The following is a 19,391-nucleotide window of genomic DNA, read 5'->3' on the forward strand; positions in this document are numbered from 1 at the left end:
CAGCACCTTTACTCCGCCTGCTGTCTAACTGGACCCAGAATTAGGCTGCTGGGTCCTTTCCCTTTTCCCTGTCATTGGTTGGACAGAGGTGGGAGTAGTCTCTCGAGACATCCAGGTTGCCTCCCCCAATTTTCTAAATGTTTGAGTTTAATATGTGTACATAATAGAGGAGCTACTCACTGCCTACGTCACTACCTTATCCGCTTGAATAAAATACTAAATAGTAGCTAGAAAGATGGAGATCACAGAGGTTATTTTTAATGAGTGCATTTTGCAAGTGACAAGGTTTTGCCTGCAAACTTTGTTTTAGAATTGTGATGTTACTGACAGGTCTGCCTTGTGAATTATTGGGAGAATTGTCTGTCTGTAGAGGACCCATCCCGGATTTGTATTGTATTTTTCTTATCGAAGTTGCCAATTACGCTGCTGTTACTCTCTGTTATTATCTATGCATAGTCACTTTATTAACTCTACCTACATGTACATATTACCTCAATTACCTTCTCTAACCGGTGCCCATGCACATTGACTCTGTACCGGTACCCCCTGTATATAGTTTCGCTATTGTTATTTTACTGCTGCTCTTTAATTATTTGTTACTTTTCTTTCTTCTTTTTTTTTATTCTTTTTTTTAAACTGCATTGTTGGTTAAGGGCTTGTAAGTAAGCACTTCACTGTAAGGTCTACACCTGTTGTATTTGGCGCATGTGACAAATCAAATTTGATTTGATTCGAGTCCTTCAATGAAACCATACCTTAGTCACTGCTGTTGCCTAGGGTCGGGTTTACGAGACTAAGGTCTGAGAGGATAGGAAAGAGGACGGGGTGTTTCTGTTGCCTTTCCCTGCTGAAGCTTGTCATGGAGGATGGGTGTGTGGGGCAGGGTTGTGTAGGGGGTTGTGGACAGAGAGGAAGAGGGTTAATGGTGTTTGCAACAGGCCAGGCTTCCCCTCGAAGTGGGAGACAGTAGAAGGAAGTGTCCAGATTTATGGTGGACTGGCCGTGGAAGCTGCCTTCACCCTGGCAGTTGACCAGCAGACAGAAGCAGAGAGGGAGGGAGGTAGAGAGAGAGAGGGGAAGAGAGGGGATGCAGAGGGGTGTTGTAAATCACAGGCAGAGTGTGGCTCAGACACAAACACACACACAGCCAGGCCCATGCTCGCAGTTCACAAGGAGATAATCGCTGTGTGAAGGAAGGGTGGCTCTCTACAGGCTGCTGCCCAGATAGAGATATACTGGGGCTGGTGTACTGTGAGGAAGCCGGCTAATGCAGACAGATAGCACCTCTGATGCTCTGTCACTCCCCCTGGGCCGCTGCCAAGGCAACCAGGCTCAGTCCCTCCGATACAAACCATTTAGACCCTCTTCTAAACAGGAAAAACTTCCTATGACTATTCCCCTTTAAAATAATTAACTCATTGAGTTTTATGTGTAGTCCTGGGTGTGTGTTTGCATGTGTCACTAAATAAAATCTAATTTTCATAAACAACGGGTGTAGACTACAGGTGTAGACTAACTGTGAAATGTTTACTTACAGGCCCTTCCCAACAATGCGGAGAGGTAAATGTGTAATGCGTAGTAATAAACATTTCAATTTCTCAAGCCTCATTGGGTCTACTTCCTTCCTAGGTGGCCTCATTGGGTCTACTTCCTTCCTAGGTGGCCTCATTGGGTCTACTTCCTTCCTAGGTGGCCTGATTGGGTCTACTTCCTTCCTAGGTGGCCTGATTGGGTATACTTCCTTCCTAGGTGGCCTCATTGGGTCTACTTCCTTCCTAGGTGGCCTCATTGGGTCTACTTCCTTCCTAGGTGGCCTGATTGTCATATTGCAAGTGTGTGTGTGTGTGTGTGTGTGTGTGTGTGTGTGTGTGTGTGTGTGTGTGTGTGTGTGTGTGTGTGTGTGTGTGTGTGTGTGTGTGTGCGTGCGTGCGTGCGTGCGTGCGTGCGTGCGTGCGTGCGTGTGTGTGTGTGTGTGTGTGTTTGTGTGTAGTGACAGATTCTGTACATGGATGGGGAGGTCTTCAGTCATATTTAAACTGCTGTGCTCACATGGACTTCTGGCCTGGTTAAACCATCCATCGTGGTGACGGCGGCCTAGCGGCAGGCCCCGTGGAGGACGTGTGCTGTGCCCAGTGTGTACACAAGAGTCCCGGCCTCCACAGGGACTGTTTATCCAACTGAAGTCCAACAGTGTCACACTCTCTCCCAGCTGCACTGAGGGGAAATAAGTCACCCAGGACAAAAGCAACGACTAATAACATCCAGACATGTCTAGCTAGTGCTCTCTGATGTTCAGTATGAATACTGTTTAACTTAAATAGAAATGAACTTATATTGCCTAATTGGTTTGAGTCTAAAGGGGGTGAGAGAAGGAGGGTTATGATGGTAGGTCTTATCTGACAGCAGACCGTACTGTACTTTAATGACAGAATCCGTCATCTTTCAACTAAAACACTTGACTATACCTTCACCCTTACAGAGATCAATAACTCACTGAGTGAATCTGTTCCTCTCAAGACTGCCATCACTCCATCAGCATGCAATAACGCTGGACTCAATTCCAGGTAAGTAGACGATGCTCAGGAGAGATGAGCATTTCCCACCATGTGATAAAAACAGCACGCGACAAGTGCTGGGGAGATTTATCGTGGTGTCTGATTAAATGTAGCCAATTTCACTTTAATGCGATATAAAAGAATGATGCATGCTTGAATTTCGCAGGTTCCCTCAGTGTGGAGGGATTCTCATCAGCCTGTGGCAGTATTTAAACCATACAGCCTAGAGTATGATTCAAACCCTAGCGTGGAATGTTAGAAGTGCCAGTGATGTAATGTTCAATATTGATAACGACCGTGAGCAAGATGGGTTCTAATCGTTTATGAAAATATTGTGCAGCCAGCATGCATTTTTCCCCTACTGTTCCCATTCCCTCCTGCTTCTTCACTACATCTATTGGCTCTTTCTGATAGGAAGAAATCCACAAACACCTTCGCACCTCCTATCAAATGAGCTCCTGTAAAAACGCAACACTGTCAGAGAAGTGGCTCTGTGCACGCAAGGTGTAAGGTCCCTGGAGTGTTTTATAAGCATCATTGCCAACTGGATTCAAAGTATATTTTAGGCCTCTACTAAGGCATCTGTGGATCTCATGAACTGTGGATTTCTTCTTGGCCACACAAACTAAACTCAAGGATTAAAGTGTAGGCATATCATAGTGTCGGGCAACAGGGCCTATGAAATCCTGGTCTGGAAAAGTACTGTTACTAAGTGCTATTGATGGGTTTGCTTTGAAATGATAATGATAGTAATAATCTCTGACACTATTTTGTTAAAACTGTCCTCAAAGAAGTGGATTGTAGTTTTAGACATTATAACAACTGGTGTCTTGGTCTGTATGGTACCTCGTCCTGTTCCAGCAACATAGTCTCAGTGCCACGCCCAGACAAAACGTTGAGGAATGTGAACCTGAAGGTTCTGCCCATGGAGACCCACCCTGGAGGCAGACCATTCAGAACGCCTCAGCCCAGAAACCAGCCTGATGGTGATCTCGTACACTTTGCACTCCTCTCTTTTCTATACTATTCCTTCTTGATCCCCCTGTCCTATATGTCCTATATGTCCTATATGCAATTAACTCAACGTTTCAGGATAATAATCCTATACCAGCGAGAACTCTCTGTAACCTTTGTAAAATACAGAATAGAAATAGGATCCCCCCCCCATTTCTAATCTGAGAAATAAATTAAAATAACTGGACTAATTTGCCTTTGAAGTTTTTAATGATAATTTGCCTCTTAGGTTTTCTGGATATAAAATATGCCCTAAACTTAATGCCTGCCTTAAAGTAGACTTTCATGGTTTAAACTTGCTCTTGTACAGATTACTCTGATCAGCACAACACTGTCATTGGCACAGAAAGGTATAGTAGAATCACTTTTATGGATTAGTTTGATCTGAATGGTCAAGAACAAGGAGGGGAGAGACTGTCAACACTACAATAGAAAAGAGTGTAGTGATAATGGTGTGTGTGCCTCCCTACCTGAGTGGAAAGAGAAAGAGACGAGGGGAGAAGGGAGAGATAGATAGAGAGAGAGAAAGGGGGGATAGAGAGAGGGGGAAAGGGAGAGAGAGGGGAAGAGGGAGAGATAGAGAGAGAGAAAGGGGGGATAGAGAGAGGGGAAAAGGGAGAGAGAGGGGAAGAGGGAGAGAGAGAGAGAGAGAGAGAGAGAGAGAGAGAGAGAGAGAGAGAGAGAGAGAGAGAGACAGTTATTTTCACCTCGTTACAGCACTGTATATAGACATAATTTGACATTTTAAATGTCTTTATTCTTTTGGAACTTTTGTGTGTAATGTTTACTGTTAATTTGTAATTGTTTATTTAACTTTAGTTTATTATCTATGTCACTTGCTTTGGTAATGTTAACATATGTTTCCCATGCCAATAAAGCCATTGAATTGAATTGAAAATTGAATTGAGAGAGAGAGGAAGAGGGAGTCAGGGGAAGGAGGGGGAGAGAGAGAGAGAGAGAGAGAGAGAGAGAGAGAGAGAGAGAGAGAGAGAGAGAGAGAGAGAGAGAGAGAGAGAGAGAGAGAGAGAGAGAGAGAGAGAGAGAGAGAGAGAGAGACCAATGGAAGAGCCATCGCTATTAACAGTCAAGGGTGCAGAGAACAAGGTTGGAGAGAGATACGGCATCTGAAGTGTTCAGCACAGGGGACACCCAAAACACCCTACTGAGAATTGATATGGAAGGAGGTGAAGTGTCAGACAGCTATTAATCACGGCCAAGGAGGAGGATTAAATAGCTGGGTCTAGTGGGCAGATGAGAGAGCAATGGCGAACGAGGCGTTTAAAAGAATGTATTGTGTCTGTCTTCGATTACAGAGCACAGGCCTTAGGCTTAACAGCCATCTGAGCTGCTGAGGACCATCAGAATATCAATCAAATCTTTACTCTTTCTCCTCCCTGCTCTGTAGTCGTCACCAACCGGGGCAATGAATCTTATACAATGGTTAAACAATACTGTGCTTTACTTGGGACCCTGTGGTCTTCAGAACAGACTGTAATGTCATCCAGCAGTCATGAGTTGTAGTGGAATCATTATCTAAAGCAGGGGTGCCAAACATACGGTCTGATCCGTCATGCCGATGGTTTGAGTCAAAAAATGTAATAATCAACAAACTCAACATACTTTAAAATCACTAAAACCATATCAAAACTGTGTGGAAATGACAATGGGCCTTTATACAGTTTCCTGACTGTGTCCAGCTCACTAATAATCACCAAAATTAAAGATTGACTACAAGGACGTCAATGAGTTTGACGCCCGTGGTCTAAAGAGATACACATTTTCCTCACATAGGGAAGGGAGAGGACACTGTAAAACTCACTGGTGTTTTTCCTGGGGCTTGGGAGTGGCCTATGCCCTCCTCTAGTCAATTTGTTTCATATTTTTAAGATTTTAGTGTACATGATGGGGTAAGATACTCATCAAAACAAGTATCAAAGAATGTCTATCTTTCTCTCCCTCTCTTTCTACTCCCCCCCCTAACTCTCTCTCTCTCGCCCTCTCTGGTCCAGGTTCTCTACCCCTATGCTGTGTTGACCTGTGACTCACTAACATTCTCTCTGATTGGTGGAGCTGCTGTGTGTATGGGCTTGAACAGGAAGTGCGTTGAGCGAAGAATGATTTCAGAAATGTAACGAGGTCAGAGATCTTTTCCGGAGCCTGGAGAGAATCTACTCCCAACAAGTTCACAAGTATTTGACCTCCCACAATGCCATGTTAAAAAACTATGGGGGATGGGGGACACCAAAACCACTTTGTGTGGGTTTAAATAGATGTGGCTCACCAATCCTAACTCTAAAGCCGCTAAAAGTCTAAACCAGAACTACATCTGAAGGGAATAGCTATAGCTACAAAGACACGTACAGTGCCTTCAGAAAGTATTCAGACCCCTTGACTTTTTCCACATTAAGTTACGTTACAGCTTTATTATAAAATTGGTTTTGTTTTTAAATCCTCAGAAATTTACACGCAATACCCCATAATGACAAAAACAGAAATTCCTTATTTACAGAAGTATTCAAACATTATGATATGATACTCAAAGTTGAGCTCAGGTGTATCCTGTTTCCATCAATCATCCTTGAGATGTTTCTACAACTTGGCGTACACCTGTGGTAAATTCAATTGATTGGACATGATTTGGAAAGGCACACACCTGTCTTTATAGCTGATGGTGCAAGCCATGGGATCAAAGGAATTGTCCATAGAGCTCTGAGGCACAGCATTGAAGTTCCCCAAGAACACAGTGGCCTCCATCATTCTTAAATAGAAAAACTTTGGAACCACCAAGACTCTTCCAAGAGCTGACCGCCCGGCCAAACTGAGCAATCGGAGGAAAAGGGCCTTGGTCAGGGAGGTGACCAAGAACCCGATGGTCACTCTGACAGAGGTCTAGAGTTCCTCCGTGGAGATGGGAGAATCTTCCAGAAGGACAACCATCTCTGCAGCACTCAACCAATCAGGCCTTTATGGTAGAGTGACCAGAAGGAAGTCACTCTTCAGTAAAAGGCACATGACAGCCCGCTTGGAGTTTGCCAAAAGGCACCTAAAGACTCTTCGGCCTGAATGCCAAGCGTCATGTATAGAGGAAACCTGGCACCATCCCTACTGTGAAGCATGGTGGTGGCAGCATCTCGCTGTGGTAATGTTTTTCAGTGGCAGGGACTGGGAGACTAGTCAGGCTCGAGGGAAAGATGAACGACGCAAAGTACAGACAGATCCTTGATGAAAACCTGCTCCAGAGAGCTCAGGACCTCTGACTGGGGTGAAGGTTGACCTTCCAACAGGACAATGACCCTAAGAACACAGCCAAGACAACGCATGAATGGCATTGTGACAAGTCTCTGAATGTCCTTGAGTGGCCCAGCCAGAGCCTGGACATGAACCCGATCGAACATCTTTGGAGAGACCTGAAAATAGTTGAGAAGCAACGCTCTCCATCCAACCTGACAGAGCTTGAATTTCTGCCAAAGGTGCTTCAACAAAGTACTGAGTAAGGGGACTGAATACTTATGTTAATGTGATATTTAAGCTTTTTATTTTTAATTGTAATACATTAGCAAACATTTCTAAAAACCTGTTTTTGCTTTGTCATTATGGGGTGTTGTGTGTTGATTGATGAGGGGAAAAAACGGTTGAATCAATTTTATAATAAGGCTGTAACGTAACAAAATGTGGACAAAGTCAAGGGGTCTGAATACTTTCAGAATGCTCTGTATATACTGTACATTACACATTGTCCATGCAAAAGAAACAAAAAACACTTCAGTCTATAGAAAGTGTAACATGGTATGCATGAACTCTCCCATTACTCCCTTCTTGTCTCACACATTCAGGCACCACACACACACACACACACACACACACACACCTTGAATTGGTGCTCAGTCACACTTGCTTTTGGTTAATTGCACAACTGGCTTTGATCTTTAAAGTGCCATGCACTGCATTAATTATGTATCTCGCCTCAGTACAAATGTGGTGAACACCTTCAATACTCAATGAGATGAGGAGCCCTCTCCACACAGGCCTAGAGGGTGGCTTCAGGACTTCATACAGATACAATGTTCCTTTCCTATATTGGGCAGGAGGGACTTGAAGGGGGGACAACAGAGTGCTGCTCTGCTATAGTATTCTGCTGCCAAAACTGCCTCCAACAATTCTCTGGGTGAAATGTAATCTCAAGTGAAATGTATATAAATACATGGTTATTCCACGTGTGCAGCATATGTGGTGAGGGATAGGATGCTGTCATTCCAAAAACAGCATAGCTGGGGAACAATGACGAACAAATGACCTACTTCTCTGTGCTCTAATGCAATGGGAGTTATGTAAATCATGCTGCTGTATAGGTATCTCCGGGCCTGTGCAAGTGTGCCTAAACTTTTATGCATCTGCAATAAATACATAGATTTTTATATGCCATGCATATATGAACACTGTTGATGCCAGTGGATGTGGAAAGACAGTCAGAGTAGGTTGTGGGAAAATAACAGTTAATGTAACCCCATTTAACCATTTCTTCAAGCCCTGTCATTCTATGTATTACTTCATCTTTAGTTATAGTCCCTCCCTTTGAGAGTCTTTATTCTTCAAATATGACAAATGTACTCATTTTCAATGGGCCTTTTATGGATGTTTATGGCCGTGCCACTGCTTTGATTTGACCCACAATAGGTGTATGCAAGGCAAATGTGCCTTGCACTTCAATTACCCTCCCCTTGACTCAATTCAAACTTCTTTTGAGATGCCAAGTTGTGAGTAAATACGTATCTTGGAGAGCTTGGTTTCATACCGGCTAGCAATTCTGTTTTTTTATGGACCGATGCTAAACTGACAGCTATATGAGGTTAGGCATACTTAATTTAATACGTTTCACACGTTGGCTTCGAAACTAAAAGTCCTACAAGGGACTCCTTTTTACTACACTCCCCCTTTCTCGTGTGTCGTTGCGGTTTGCTTGCGTTGGTGCGAGTCCCCCTTACGTGGGTCCCTATTGCAGTGAGGATCCAGTAGTTGGAGTTCTAAACCTAGCCCAAGAGAGGGAGCGCAAGGAGTGAGCTAACAGAACTAGAAACTATAGGTGCATTTTTACTCTATCGAACATCGCTTTTGAAAGACTGTCACTTTTACTGCCCTGGAGCCATCTTTCCAGCCTTTTAGTATAACGCCCTCGATCCCCGTCTGAAAACTCACACACGGTCGTGTCAGCTGGCATGAGCTAACCCACCAGACATGGAAACCAAACCTTTCATGTCATTGGGTAAGTTTTTCATCAATTTAAAAAATATATATATTATTGCAATATGGGTATTTGAGATTCCAATGTTACAACGTTTAGACTCACGCAGTGCTGACGAGCAATGGTGTCATTTATGCACTGCGTTTTGAAGCGTCAGAAATGAGTAGGCTAGCCTAATTGCGTTCATGTAAAATGATAATAATGTTTAGGTTACGTTATGCGCAATATATGGAAATGCACATAGACTTCTTGTTTGTAAATATCAAAACATTTTCTCACCGTAGCCTATGTTTCACTGAAAGGAGAGAAACTTGAGTTTTTAAATATAAGCGGCTGCTACTCTCCCGTGTACCACACTCCTATCAGAGCTGATGACAATCGATTGATTAGGGTGACATCTCATTCAGGAAAATTATAGCCTACTCTCTCTTTCAGTAGATTTAATATCTGAGTATTCTGCAAACTATTGTCGATTAGCATTTTTATGGCACTTCCAGCTAATTTAATTTTAATTTAAGGAGTCTATAATGCAAAATTGTATAGTAGGCTATTTGAAAATCTATATTTACCGGGCAGGGAAACAAACTTGGCTAAATTGCATTGCAAATGCACTTGAGAAATAGTTTATTATATACGTTAAAACCTCCATAGCCTACCTTTGGTAGCGAACTGTTGTTCATGGTAGACTACCAGTATACCGTTTTTACAGTAAGTACATTAGTCTACGCGCAATGGAGTCGATACAATCGGCTACAATAGCCTGCCACTGAAAGTGTTCAAAATGGACTGCACACTCCTTGAGTAAATACCAGCCAGAGAATACAAATGAAAGCAATAGGCCGACGTTTACTAGAGGTATTTATTTGAAGAGGCAAGCATGCTAGACAATGTAACCTTGCACAATTGAATATATGTCATGTATTCGTCGCAAGCCAATTTATTGGCCCGGCTTGTATTTTTGTTACCACCCAATGTTTTGAAGTCGTGTATGAGTAGGGGTACGAACGATAAGAGGGTGAGGGTTCAACTCGAGCACGAGAGACAACTCAGAAAGTTGATACTGGGCGTTGGAATGATTTGGGGTTCAGACTCATGTTGTTGCGGAGCGGAAATTAAAAGCCATTTTGCACTTATTGCTTATCAATAACAAGTCCAATTTGATTTATTTTATTCGATAAAAAAGTTGACTCTTTTAAAGCAATTAAGTAATGATTGTAAACGTAGATGTGTGGAAATGTACACTATTGAAATGTATACAATATTGTTTTTATTCTATTATCCGTCTTACAACATGTTAAGAGCATGTGTATGAAGACCATTTTTGGTCATTCATTGTTAAGTTGTTTTTCACATAACCCGTTTTCTATTGCAGTTCAGAATTATGTTAATTGATTGTATTGCTTCAGCACTGTACCTGTTTTCATTACAGCACTCAATTATGTTGATTAAAATTATGATTACTATGATTTGAATTAGCATTATTTTCATGTAGTAGTAATTATCCATATATAGTCTAGACCTAGTATCTTTTTGTCCTAAACTGTATGAGAAAACAACAAACACACACACACACACACACACACACACACACACACACACACACACACACACACACACACACACACACACACACACACACACACACACTTACGGTATAAATAATTAATACTCAGCTACTGTATGTCTGGTGAACTGTATAGAGCACAACTTGTTCCATGTAGCAGAGACATAGCTCAGAGCTGTAGGCAGCCATGTTATTGTGTCTGCAGGTCAGGGGCGCCTCATGTTACACCTTGACACATCATCAGCCCGCCTGCCCGCCACCGCCAATATGCACAGATGAGAGGCACAGGGACGTCTGGGATATCTCTATCTAATTACACACCTGATCACTGACACTGTGACCACACAGGCCTTTATATGACTTATCAGACATACATCTCACATATCACCATGCCAACTTTCACATAGACATGACAGGTTGCATTTACAGGCCTGCTGTAGTTTCCGTGTCTCCATATTAAAATCAATTGCGGATTTTTCCCAAAATATTTACAGACCCATCATAGCATGGAGCCTGTGTGTGTTGTAGTAAAACAGTAATAGCAGTGTAATAGTTGAAGTGTTTTATTAATCAGCATCTCTCTATGCTTCTTCAGTACAGCCGAGGTTTTAATCACTCTACACTGTTTCAACATGCTGTTTCACCAGGCAATTCTTCGTCTGTTCTTGATTGGTCGGCCCTTAACTCGGGATTTAAATACAAACGTTCCCCAAACTCACTCTAACGCTCTGATTGTTAATTGCGCATTTCAAGGACACCACTAACTCTGATAAGCCCTGGAATGTATTGATTAGCTGTTCGCTCTATGTAATTATCTAGAGTTGTGCTGCATTAGGATTCCAAACATGCCACTGTTTGAAATGACAGCTAGAGTATTTTACAGTTATGGATTGATTGCTGGCTGTGATGATTACATCCTGCTTTTGGCACGGTATGTTCTCTAGGGTGCTAGCTAGCCGCCGGAGCCTGTTTTTTCATTTTCTTCTCCCTCCTCACTTAAAGCTGTGAAGAATGGAGCGGTGACATTGAAAACAGACAATGTCTTCATTTTGTCAAAGGAATTTGAGCATGGCTATCACAATCAGCCAAGAAACCATGTTTTGAAATGTAGAGTGTCTTATGCCAGCGAAGGATTGATTTTGGGAGAAAGGGTTGTATTTAGCTTTGTGTGTTATAAAACAGAGAAAGGGATACTGCCTTAAATAGCCTGTCTGCTCCATAGAGCAGATCCTGTAATACCTGAGATGTACTATGTTATCTATGACTAGAGATAACTGAGGAAAACTGGCCTCATATATCCTAATGTGTACTATGTAACATGAGTTTTGTGACACTGTTTCAACGGAGTGGGGACACAGTTGAGGTCAGGAGATTGTCTGTAGCTTCAAATGTGTCTGTGTTGTATTGTTGATTTCATGGAACTTACTGGATGTAAATAAGAAGTTGTGTTTGTAGCATGACAATGATGGTGAGAAAAATATAGATGAACTCTTTGTCAGTGTTCCCCCCCCCCCCCCCCCCCCCCAAGTTATTAGAGCAAAATAAAGCATTATGTTTTAGTCAAATATCATATCTGTTTGGGCCTCTTGCGGTCAATTTGCAGACTACAAATTATTTGTAATTATGTTCCGCCCCCCTGACCATCCGCTCAAGAAAAAAATTGGCCCGAGGCTGATTCTAGCTGATGATTCCTGCTCTTAAGGGATCTGTTAACTATTCATTTTTCTATTTGATGGGACCAGATTGGACAGAGATCTGTTGGTGGATGCCAGCATGGCATTGGCCTTGGTGTTACACTCAACCCTGGCTTTATTCACTCTAAATCTAAAGAATCCTAGTAGTATGCAACGATGTCTGGTATGGGCTGCTTTTCTAAGTGTGTCCCACCACCTGTTACTGAAGTTGTTTTTGTTATTCCTAGTACCTCTACAAGTCAAGGATATTCACTTTATTGTAGTTGTGTTTGTTTGAGGGGGTAGCCTATTTCAGGAACAGAAGGTAAACCCCCCCCCCCCCCCCACTTCTCATCTTCCCACCAGTGAAGTTCATGGTCGTTGATGAGAAAGTGAGATTCATGGTTGGGGGGGGGGGGGGGGGGGCAGAGGGTGGGAGACAGGGTGGAGGGGGCAGGCTGCATTCCTCTCCTGGCAGTAATTCAGTAACAAAGGTAATACCAGGAGTGGGTGTGTGTCTGTTGGGAGGAGGGAAGCGCCTTGGCCCAGTTTGGCTTTTACAACCGTCCAGTTTTGCCATCCTTTTGAGAGGGGGCTGCAGCTGTCATTTTTATTGGAGGAGGTTTATAGCGAAAGTTAATGGCTTAAAGTGACAGCTCTCGCTCTTTCTCCCCGACACTCTCTCCCCCACACACCCCCAAGCCTCACTACTACTTCAAATCAAAGGAAATGTGCCCCCCTCCCCCCTCCAGCTACCTCCCTCCCTGCTGGCGTCAGAACCAAATGTACAAGAGAGAGAAAAAATAGAGATATAATTATGAGCGCAGCTGCAAATTAATTTGTAAATGTTTTTTTACTGAAAGTTAAGTGCCTTGAAGTCTAGACTGCCACTTTTCATAGAATATCTGCGCTGCTGTACGTTAAGCATGAATGTTCTGCTCTGAGAAGCTGTGCACATCAATGCTGATGATCATATGCTGTATCACACCAGTCCCAGCCTGTTTCTGCTCTCATAACAATACTTATCACAAACTGCTGCTGGTGGGGCTTTAAACAGAGATGGCAATCGCTCATTCATTATTTGTGTTTTGAGCCGTGTAGGTAGCAGGAGAGCTTTATCGACAAGGGCTGCGCTGAACTTTGAACCTCAAACCTTGACCTCTACCTCCTGCTTGCTTTATCATTGGAGGAATTTTGCTTTGGGCATTCAATATTTTCTACCAGCTTTTTTCAGCTTTCACCCTTCTAAGACCGCTTCGTTCCTGCTGCACTGCTGAACATTTGTTTTGCATTGACCGTTTTCAAAATGTGCTTTCCTCTACATCAGCTGGCAATTTATTCCTAAAGATTAGTCCTGTAGATTATTCCTATTCCTGCATTTCAGGACCCGTTCTGTTTGTTTTGCAGCTGAGTGAGTGTGAGAATGTGTCGGTTCAGTTCTGTGGGACTGAGATTATTCAGGATGCGTACCTCCGCTCGTTTGAAGCGGAAACAGTCTCGGTGGGGATTTGAACAGATCACACTCATAATTCACACAGAGAGGAAGGTCGCTCTGCCCTCCTAGCCAGAGATCCCACTGCTTTATACTGCGAGAGAGAGAGAGAGAGAGAGAGAGAGGGAGAGGGAGAGAGAGAGAGAGAGGGAGAGGGAGAGGGAGAGGAGAGAGAGAGAGAGAGAGAGAGAGGGAGGGAGAGAGAGAGAGAGAGGGAGAGAGAGAGGGAGAGAGAGAGAGAGAGAGAGAGAGAGAGAGAGAGGGAGAGAGAGAGAGGGAGAGGGAGAGAGAGAGAGAGAGAGAGGGGGAGAGAGAGAGAGAAGGAGAGAGAGAGCGAGAGAGAGAGAGAGAGAGAGCACTGTCCTCTAAGACAGGGTTTCACAAATTCGGGCCTGGGGACCATTGGGTGTAAGTTTTGTTCTTTCAAAAAAATGCATTTATTTTGTTGGACATAAAAAAACGGTAAGAACATCAGGAAATAAGCTCTAATTGAGTTTAATTGTGGAATTATGTTACCACGCATAATAGAGAGACACGTGATCGTATACAAATATAAGCAAGGTTTGTCATGATTATGTTTTAGTCAAATATTATATCTGTTTGGGATTCTTGTGGTCAATTTGCTGTCTGCAAATGATTTGTAATTATGTTCCAGCCCCCCAACCATCCGCTCAAAGAAGAATCTAGTTGATGATCCATGCACTTCAGTATTATTGTTAAACAGCTATCAAGGACTCAAAAGAACAGAGTCGTCATCCCTGGCCAACTTTATTTAACTGAAAATCTCTTGAAATGTGTCCTGAGTTGAATTGTACCCTGTAAAAAAGCTTATTTCACAGTGCTCTAATACAGGTAAATTGCTTGTAAGTTCAGTCGAAAAATAAGTTGTGAATTAGTCATGAGAGCTGATATGGTTATTCACAATAACATCGCTGTTGATTTCAGATTTTTTAATGCTCCTTTATGATCTGTACATTTTTTAAATAAGTCATTTCACATTAAAGTCCTTTAAGTCTACCGAGGAACACTGATCAAAAACAAAACTAGTGATTTCTCCATAAAAAACATTTAATTATAAGCTATTTTAAAACTAGTATTTGTCTATGTTATTTCAGCAATGGTAATGCAGCCCTATTATCGCTTGGTTAAAATAAGAATATGTTGTTTTTTAAGTGTTTATCTACAGTGTATATCTGACAAATACCGGTTGAGCTATTATGAGTCAATTTAAAAATGATCACAAGCTTTGATGAAGCGTTTGATGTCTTTGCTCTCACCAGAGAGTGAAAGTGACTTGGCCTTTACATGGATGCTCACACACACACACACACACACACACACACACACACACACACACACACACACACACACACACACACACACACACACACAAAACCCACAGAGAAACAGACAGAAGTAGAAAGGTGAATTTATCATCACAGGTTTCCTATCAGGTATCCTATCAGATGTTTCTAAGACAAAGATGTGTTGGGACCTTCCCCACCTCCAGCCTGCAGCGTGCTACTACATCTGTCCCCTTAACAGGCGCCAACCACAGAGTCCGTTGATGATCAGTGTGCTGCAGGCCAGAAGGCCACAGTAGCAGAGCAGCACGTCTGTTAGCCACTCTGCACAGGTTAAGGGAAGGTGCCATGATGTTCAGCCTCAGACAGGAAGCAGAGAGGTGGAAGGAATTGGTACAATGTTGTGGGCGGAAGGGGTGGGGCGATGGAAGGGCACAGTGCAAACCCAAAGGTTCCTTAACTGCTGTTTTTTGTCAAGCAGACACCAAACGCACACACTAGAGTTTATATTTAAGCCCTGCGCTTACATAGCACATCATTTGCTATCGCTCCGGTGTCGTGTTTCTGATGTTTACTCACTGCTGAAAGATGACATCAAAAGGAAGCAGCGCAAGACAGTATTTGTTCTTGTTCTGGGTTCGGCTTTTGATTGCATGGCTGCTTTCTTTAGATGTTTAACAGTGTTTAACTGTTATGGACTGCATGTACAGAGTGTGTACCTACCACCGTGTCTGCAGCAGCAGTATATGCCCCAGTTAGACAGAGTCATGTCGTGTGCTTTGGCATTAAGCACGGATCTGTGGAGCTGTCTTGAGTATTTTATACATGAATCTATAGGGATATATCTGGATTTAATGTGGAAGGAGGGAGAGGAAACGGAGAGGAAGGGGGAATGAGTTGAGAGGTGAAAAGAGAGAGTGAGCAGAGTGGAGTGAGTGAATGAACAGTGAAGAGAGAGAAAGAGAGGGGAAAATGAAGGAAAACAGTGTTTGGAAGTTAGTGGAGAGTTCATAGCGGTATATCTACTCATACTCGGGCTTACAGTGGTGTGCTTAAAACAACCAGTCAAATGAAGGGCCATGATTGTAATTAGGATCCATTACATAAACTACCCAACAGTCCTGGCAATAGAGATACGATGGAGGATGTGGAAGGTCCAATGTAGCCATTTTTATCTCAGTATCAAATAAATTCTGCGTAACAGTTAAGTACCTGTGATTGTTTTAAATTCAAATGGTCAACAAGAAACAAAAATGGCTTCTTAGCAAAGAGCAATTTCTCAAGCAATTTATTTTGCTAGGACTGTCTGGGAGCAGTCTTAATGCAGAGGGGGAAACTAGCTGTTATTGGCAGAGAGGTTTGGAACTCTCTTTCCTATTGGTCTATTATTAGCACATGTCATCAGGCAGGTCAAAGCTCCATCCCACCAAAACAGGCAGAGATTTTCGGTGGTCTTTTCAAACAGCTCACACACTTAAAGGGCATTACCATAATGTTCAAAAGGTTACAGTGTTATTCCAACATCATAGTGTGTAATATATATAAAACACAGGAAAATGGTGTTCTTGGCTGCACTAGGCCTTGAAGATGGCACATTTAAGATCATATTACTATGACACTATGTATACCCTGAAAAACAACATGCCCAGTTGGGTTCTAAAAACATAAATAATAATAGTAACTTGTTGGTGCTTATATTTGTCCTATTTCACACATGTACGTATGTATTAAAGGCATGTTCTAGAGTCATTTAAGTATTTGTGTTGTAGCATTTTCTCCACAGATTTTCTAACTGAGAAAATGAAAAGTGTGATTTACTGTTTGTTGACACCTCAGAGTTGTCATGTTTTTCCTGCTTCCGACCAGACTACCTCAGCCCCCTCAGTTCTGACGTGCGAACCCATATACACTCTCTAGGCAGGCAGAATGAGAGTCTGGAGGGCTTTGTCACCTGTGGTTAAACACTTAGCCGGGAACGTCTGCTTTCAGGCATACTTTCCACAGAGGTGGAAGGGTGTTGAGGAGGAGGTGCTCTGTCTGTCTACCTGTAAAAACAATATTTGGGCCACAGTGCTGCTACTCTAGACTGGAGCAGACAGCCTATACATACAAGTCTCACCCCTACACTTGAGTGGATGTGGTAGGGTGATAGGTGAGCTGATGGTGCTGCTAAATCATTCTACCCCTGCCACATAGGACAAAGAGCACGGCATGTCTTATGTTCCATTCATTATCAACCACTATGCTGAGAGTAAGAGTGAGAGAGGGAAGGAGAGGGAAAGAGCAGAGACACAACATCAGGTGACTATTGAGTTCCCTCTTTACTCCAGGGAAACGTTGTTCTCTCATATTATGTTGGAGCCAGAATGTGAATAGGTGGCTGGGTGACAACTCACCCCTCCGTGTCTTTTTTTGCTGTAGACGTAGACATATTGACTTTCTTTTGTCATATTACACGTAAATATCATGTTTCACACACAAAATGGCACACCGTCTTCATTAGATCAAATGAAGCCGTGCCAGGAACAACCCTCAGAACTAAAGAGCACTCGTGTTGGAGTTTGTTATTTCATCCTCTCAAGAAAGACTTTAAAATAAAAGAGTTGAGTAGTCAGGCAGGCAGGCAGGCAGGCAGGCGCTGGCCATGTCTTTTTCATCTGTGTGTTCTGCATACCACAGTGCTTACTTTCCAGTGCCTGCAGAAATGACAAGTTCAAGTGTCGCTTTCAGGATGCTTTCTTCTGTTTCAGCCTGGAATGAGTAACGAGAGACCAGTTCAGATTATATAGGCCAGATCAGAGCCAGACTAGAGCTGGAGGAGGGTGTGTGTTCTGTGTGAGGCCTGGTTGTGAGCAGCAAAGGGCAGGGAGGCTCAGACTGCCCGCGAGTGAAAGTCAGGGGTTGTGGCAAGGTCACGCTCTGTGGGAGGCTTGCGGCCTCTGGAGAAACACCAACGCTTCTGCTGCTTCTGTCTCCGCGTGGAGGTGAAGAGAGAGAGCGGGAGGAAAAAAAATGAAAACAGGTAGAATAATATCAGTCATGGACACAAGGGAGAGGCAGGGAGGTTTCCATTTATGTCTTGCTGTACAACAGGTATCATCAACTAGATTCAGCCGCGGGCCAATTATTTCTTGAGCGGATGGTCAAGGGGCTGGAACATAATTACAAATCATTTGTAGACTGAAAATTGTCCGCTAGAAGCCCTAACAGATATAATGTTTGACTAAAACATAATTTGTTTGTTAATTGATTCGGTTAGAGATAAAGGGATGCTATTAATCGCTATCTTTCTTTCTTTCTCTCTGTCCCTCTCTCTTTGTGAAATGAGAGAGACTGCATTTGGGTGTTTATTACAGGATCCTGGAGGATGCTACTCTGCCCTCATGGCTATTAAACCCCTCACTAAAAAGGTGGCATCAGGGGGAACTGTTTAAAAAAGTAGGGTGGGGTTGGGGGCGCAGAGGAGAAAAGGCCTGGGGGTTGGAGAGAGAGGAAGTCCTGGAAACAGTGAGCAGAGCAGAGGAAGGGGAAAACATCTGGAGTGCTTCAGCTGAATATTTTGGCAACATCTGGAGAAATTCCCTGGAATTTAACGGTCCACTCCTTTGATTTAGTTGTTTTTTTTATCAGTCCTGTTTTCATCTTCAAAGTTCTAGCCCGGTGTTGCAGGCACGTAAATGAAGGGGAGTCTCCCGTGCAGGTTGAGACATTCCAGACTTTATAGTTGGCCAAATTGGGCCCATGTGACTAGCTCCCCTTTGTGCAGGCCGGGCTAATTAAATGGCACAGAAGTGAGAGGGCGTCCGGAAGGCTGTGGAGCCCGACCAGACCCGGCCCGGGACCAAACACAACTCCTCATAAAAGCCTACCTCCTTACCAGTTCCCGCCGTGAACACTTTTAATAAAAGCACACAGAAACATTTTCAGATATGTTTTCTCACCAGAACCAAAGCAAGGAAGAGAGATGTGAATCAAGTTTTGTTGATTATCAAAGGCACGATCACCACGATTGAAAAAAACAACAATGCCCGACCGTTGTGTTGACCGTGACACAAAAGCAACACCATAAAATCCTGGTTTATTTTCATTGAAGAGGACGTACAGGGAGAAGTGTACTATCCCCCCTTTGAGGAAGGAAGTCTCCAGAGAACACAACAAAGACCTTGTATCGAATCAACAACTTAAGTCAGCAGCGTGCTGCTGCAGCTTTCATGATTCTTCAGTACGCCACAGCACAGCGGCCCATTAGCATGGAACATTAGCAATGCACAGGAAGGCTTTTGTCTGTCTCTCTGGTGATCACACGAGTCATTTTCTCCTCTCATCAGTGCCAAGCCTCTGTTCATTAGTCATTATGATTCAGGAGAAGCTTAGAGGAGTGCCTCCTGTTTTACCTGCTGCCTGCCGGTGTAGGCTACACACGGATGTGTGTGCTGGGAGCTCTGCCTGACAGGCAGGTAGGTAGGTAGAAAGCTAGCGCTGAGGTACAGAGGTACATGCTAATTCAACGGCGGGGCTGATCAAAAGAGATGCATCATGGTCTCCCTCTG

General features: G+C 43.3%; 1 protein-coding gene across 8 annotated transcripts in view; it reads left to right on the forward strand.

The window, feature by feature from the left end:
* The first annotated feature begins 2,254 nt into the window (after positions 1-2,254).
* The window catches only part of LOC139387915 (retinoic acid receptor RXR-alpha-A-like), a 140,726-nt gene continuing 123,589 nt past the window's right edge, over positions 2,255-19,391 (forward strand). For 6 of the 8 annotated variants that reach the window (XM_071134278.1, XM_071134279.1, XM_071134281.1 and 3 more), the window contains exon 1: positions 8,302-8,829. In XM_071134278.1, the coding sequence (XP_070990379.1) occupies positions 8,802-8,829 (28 nt within the window). In that variant the 5' untranslated portion in view covers positions 8,302-8,801. Of the gene's footprint in view, positions 2,386-2,479; positions 2,565-5,578; positions 5,759-8,301; positions 8,830-19,391 lie in introns of those variants that run through there. The other 2 variants (XM_071134285.1, XM_071134286.1) reach the window with 2 other exon arrangements.

The sequence above is a fragment of the Oncorhynchus clarkii genome, chromosome 29 (genome assembly GCF_045791955.1).
Source record: "Oncorhynchus clarkii lewisi isolate Uvic-CL-2024 chromosome 29, UVic_Ocla_1.0, whole genome shotgun sequence".
Lineage (NCBI taxonomy): Eukaryota > Metazoa > Chordata > Actinopteri > Salmoniformes > Salmonidae > Oncorhynchus > Oncorhynchus clarkii.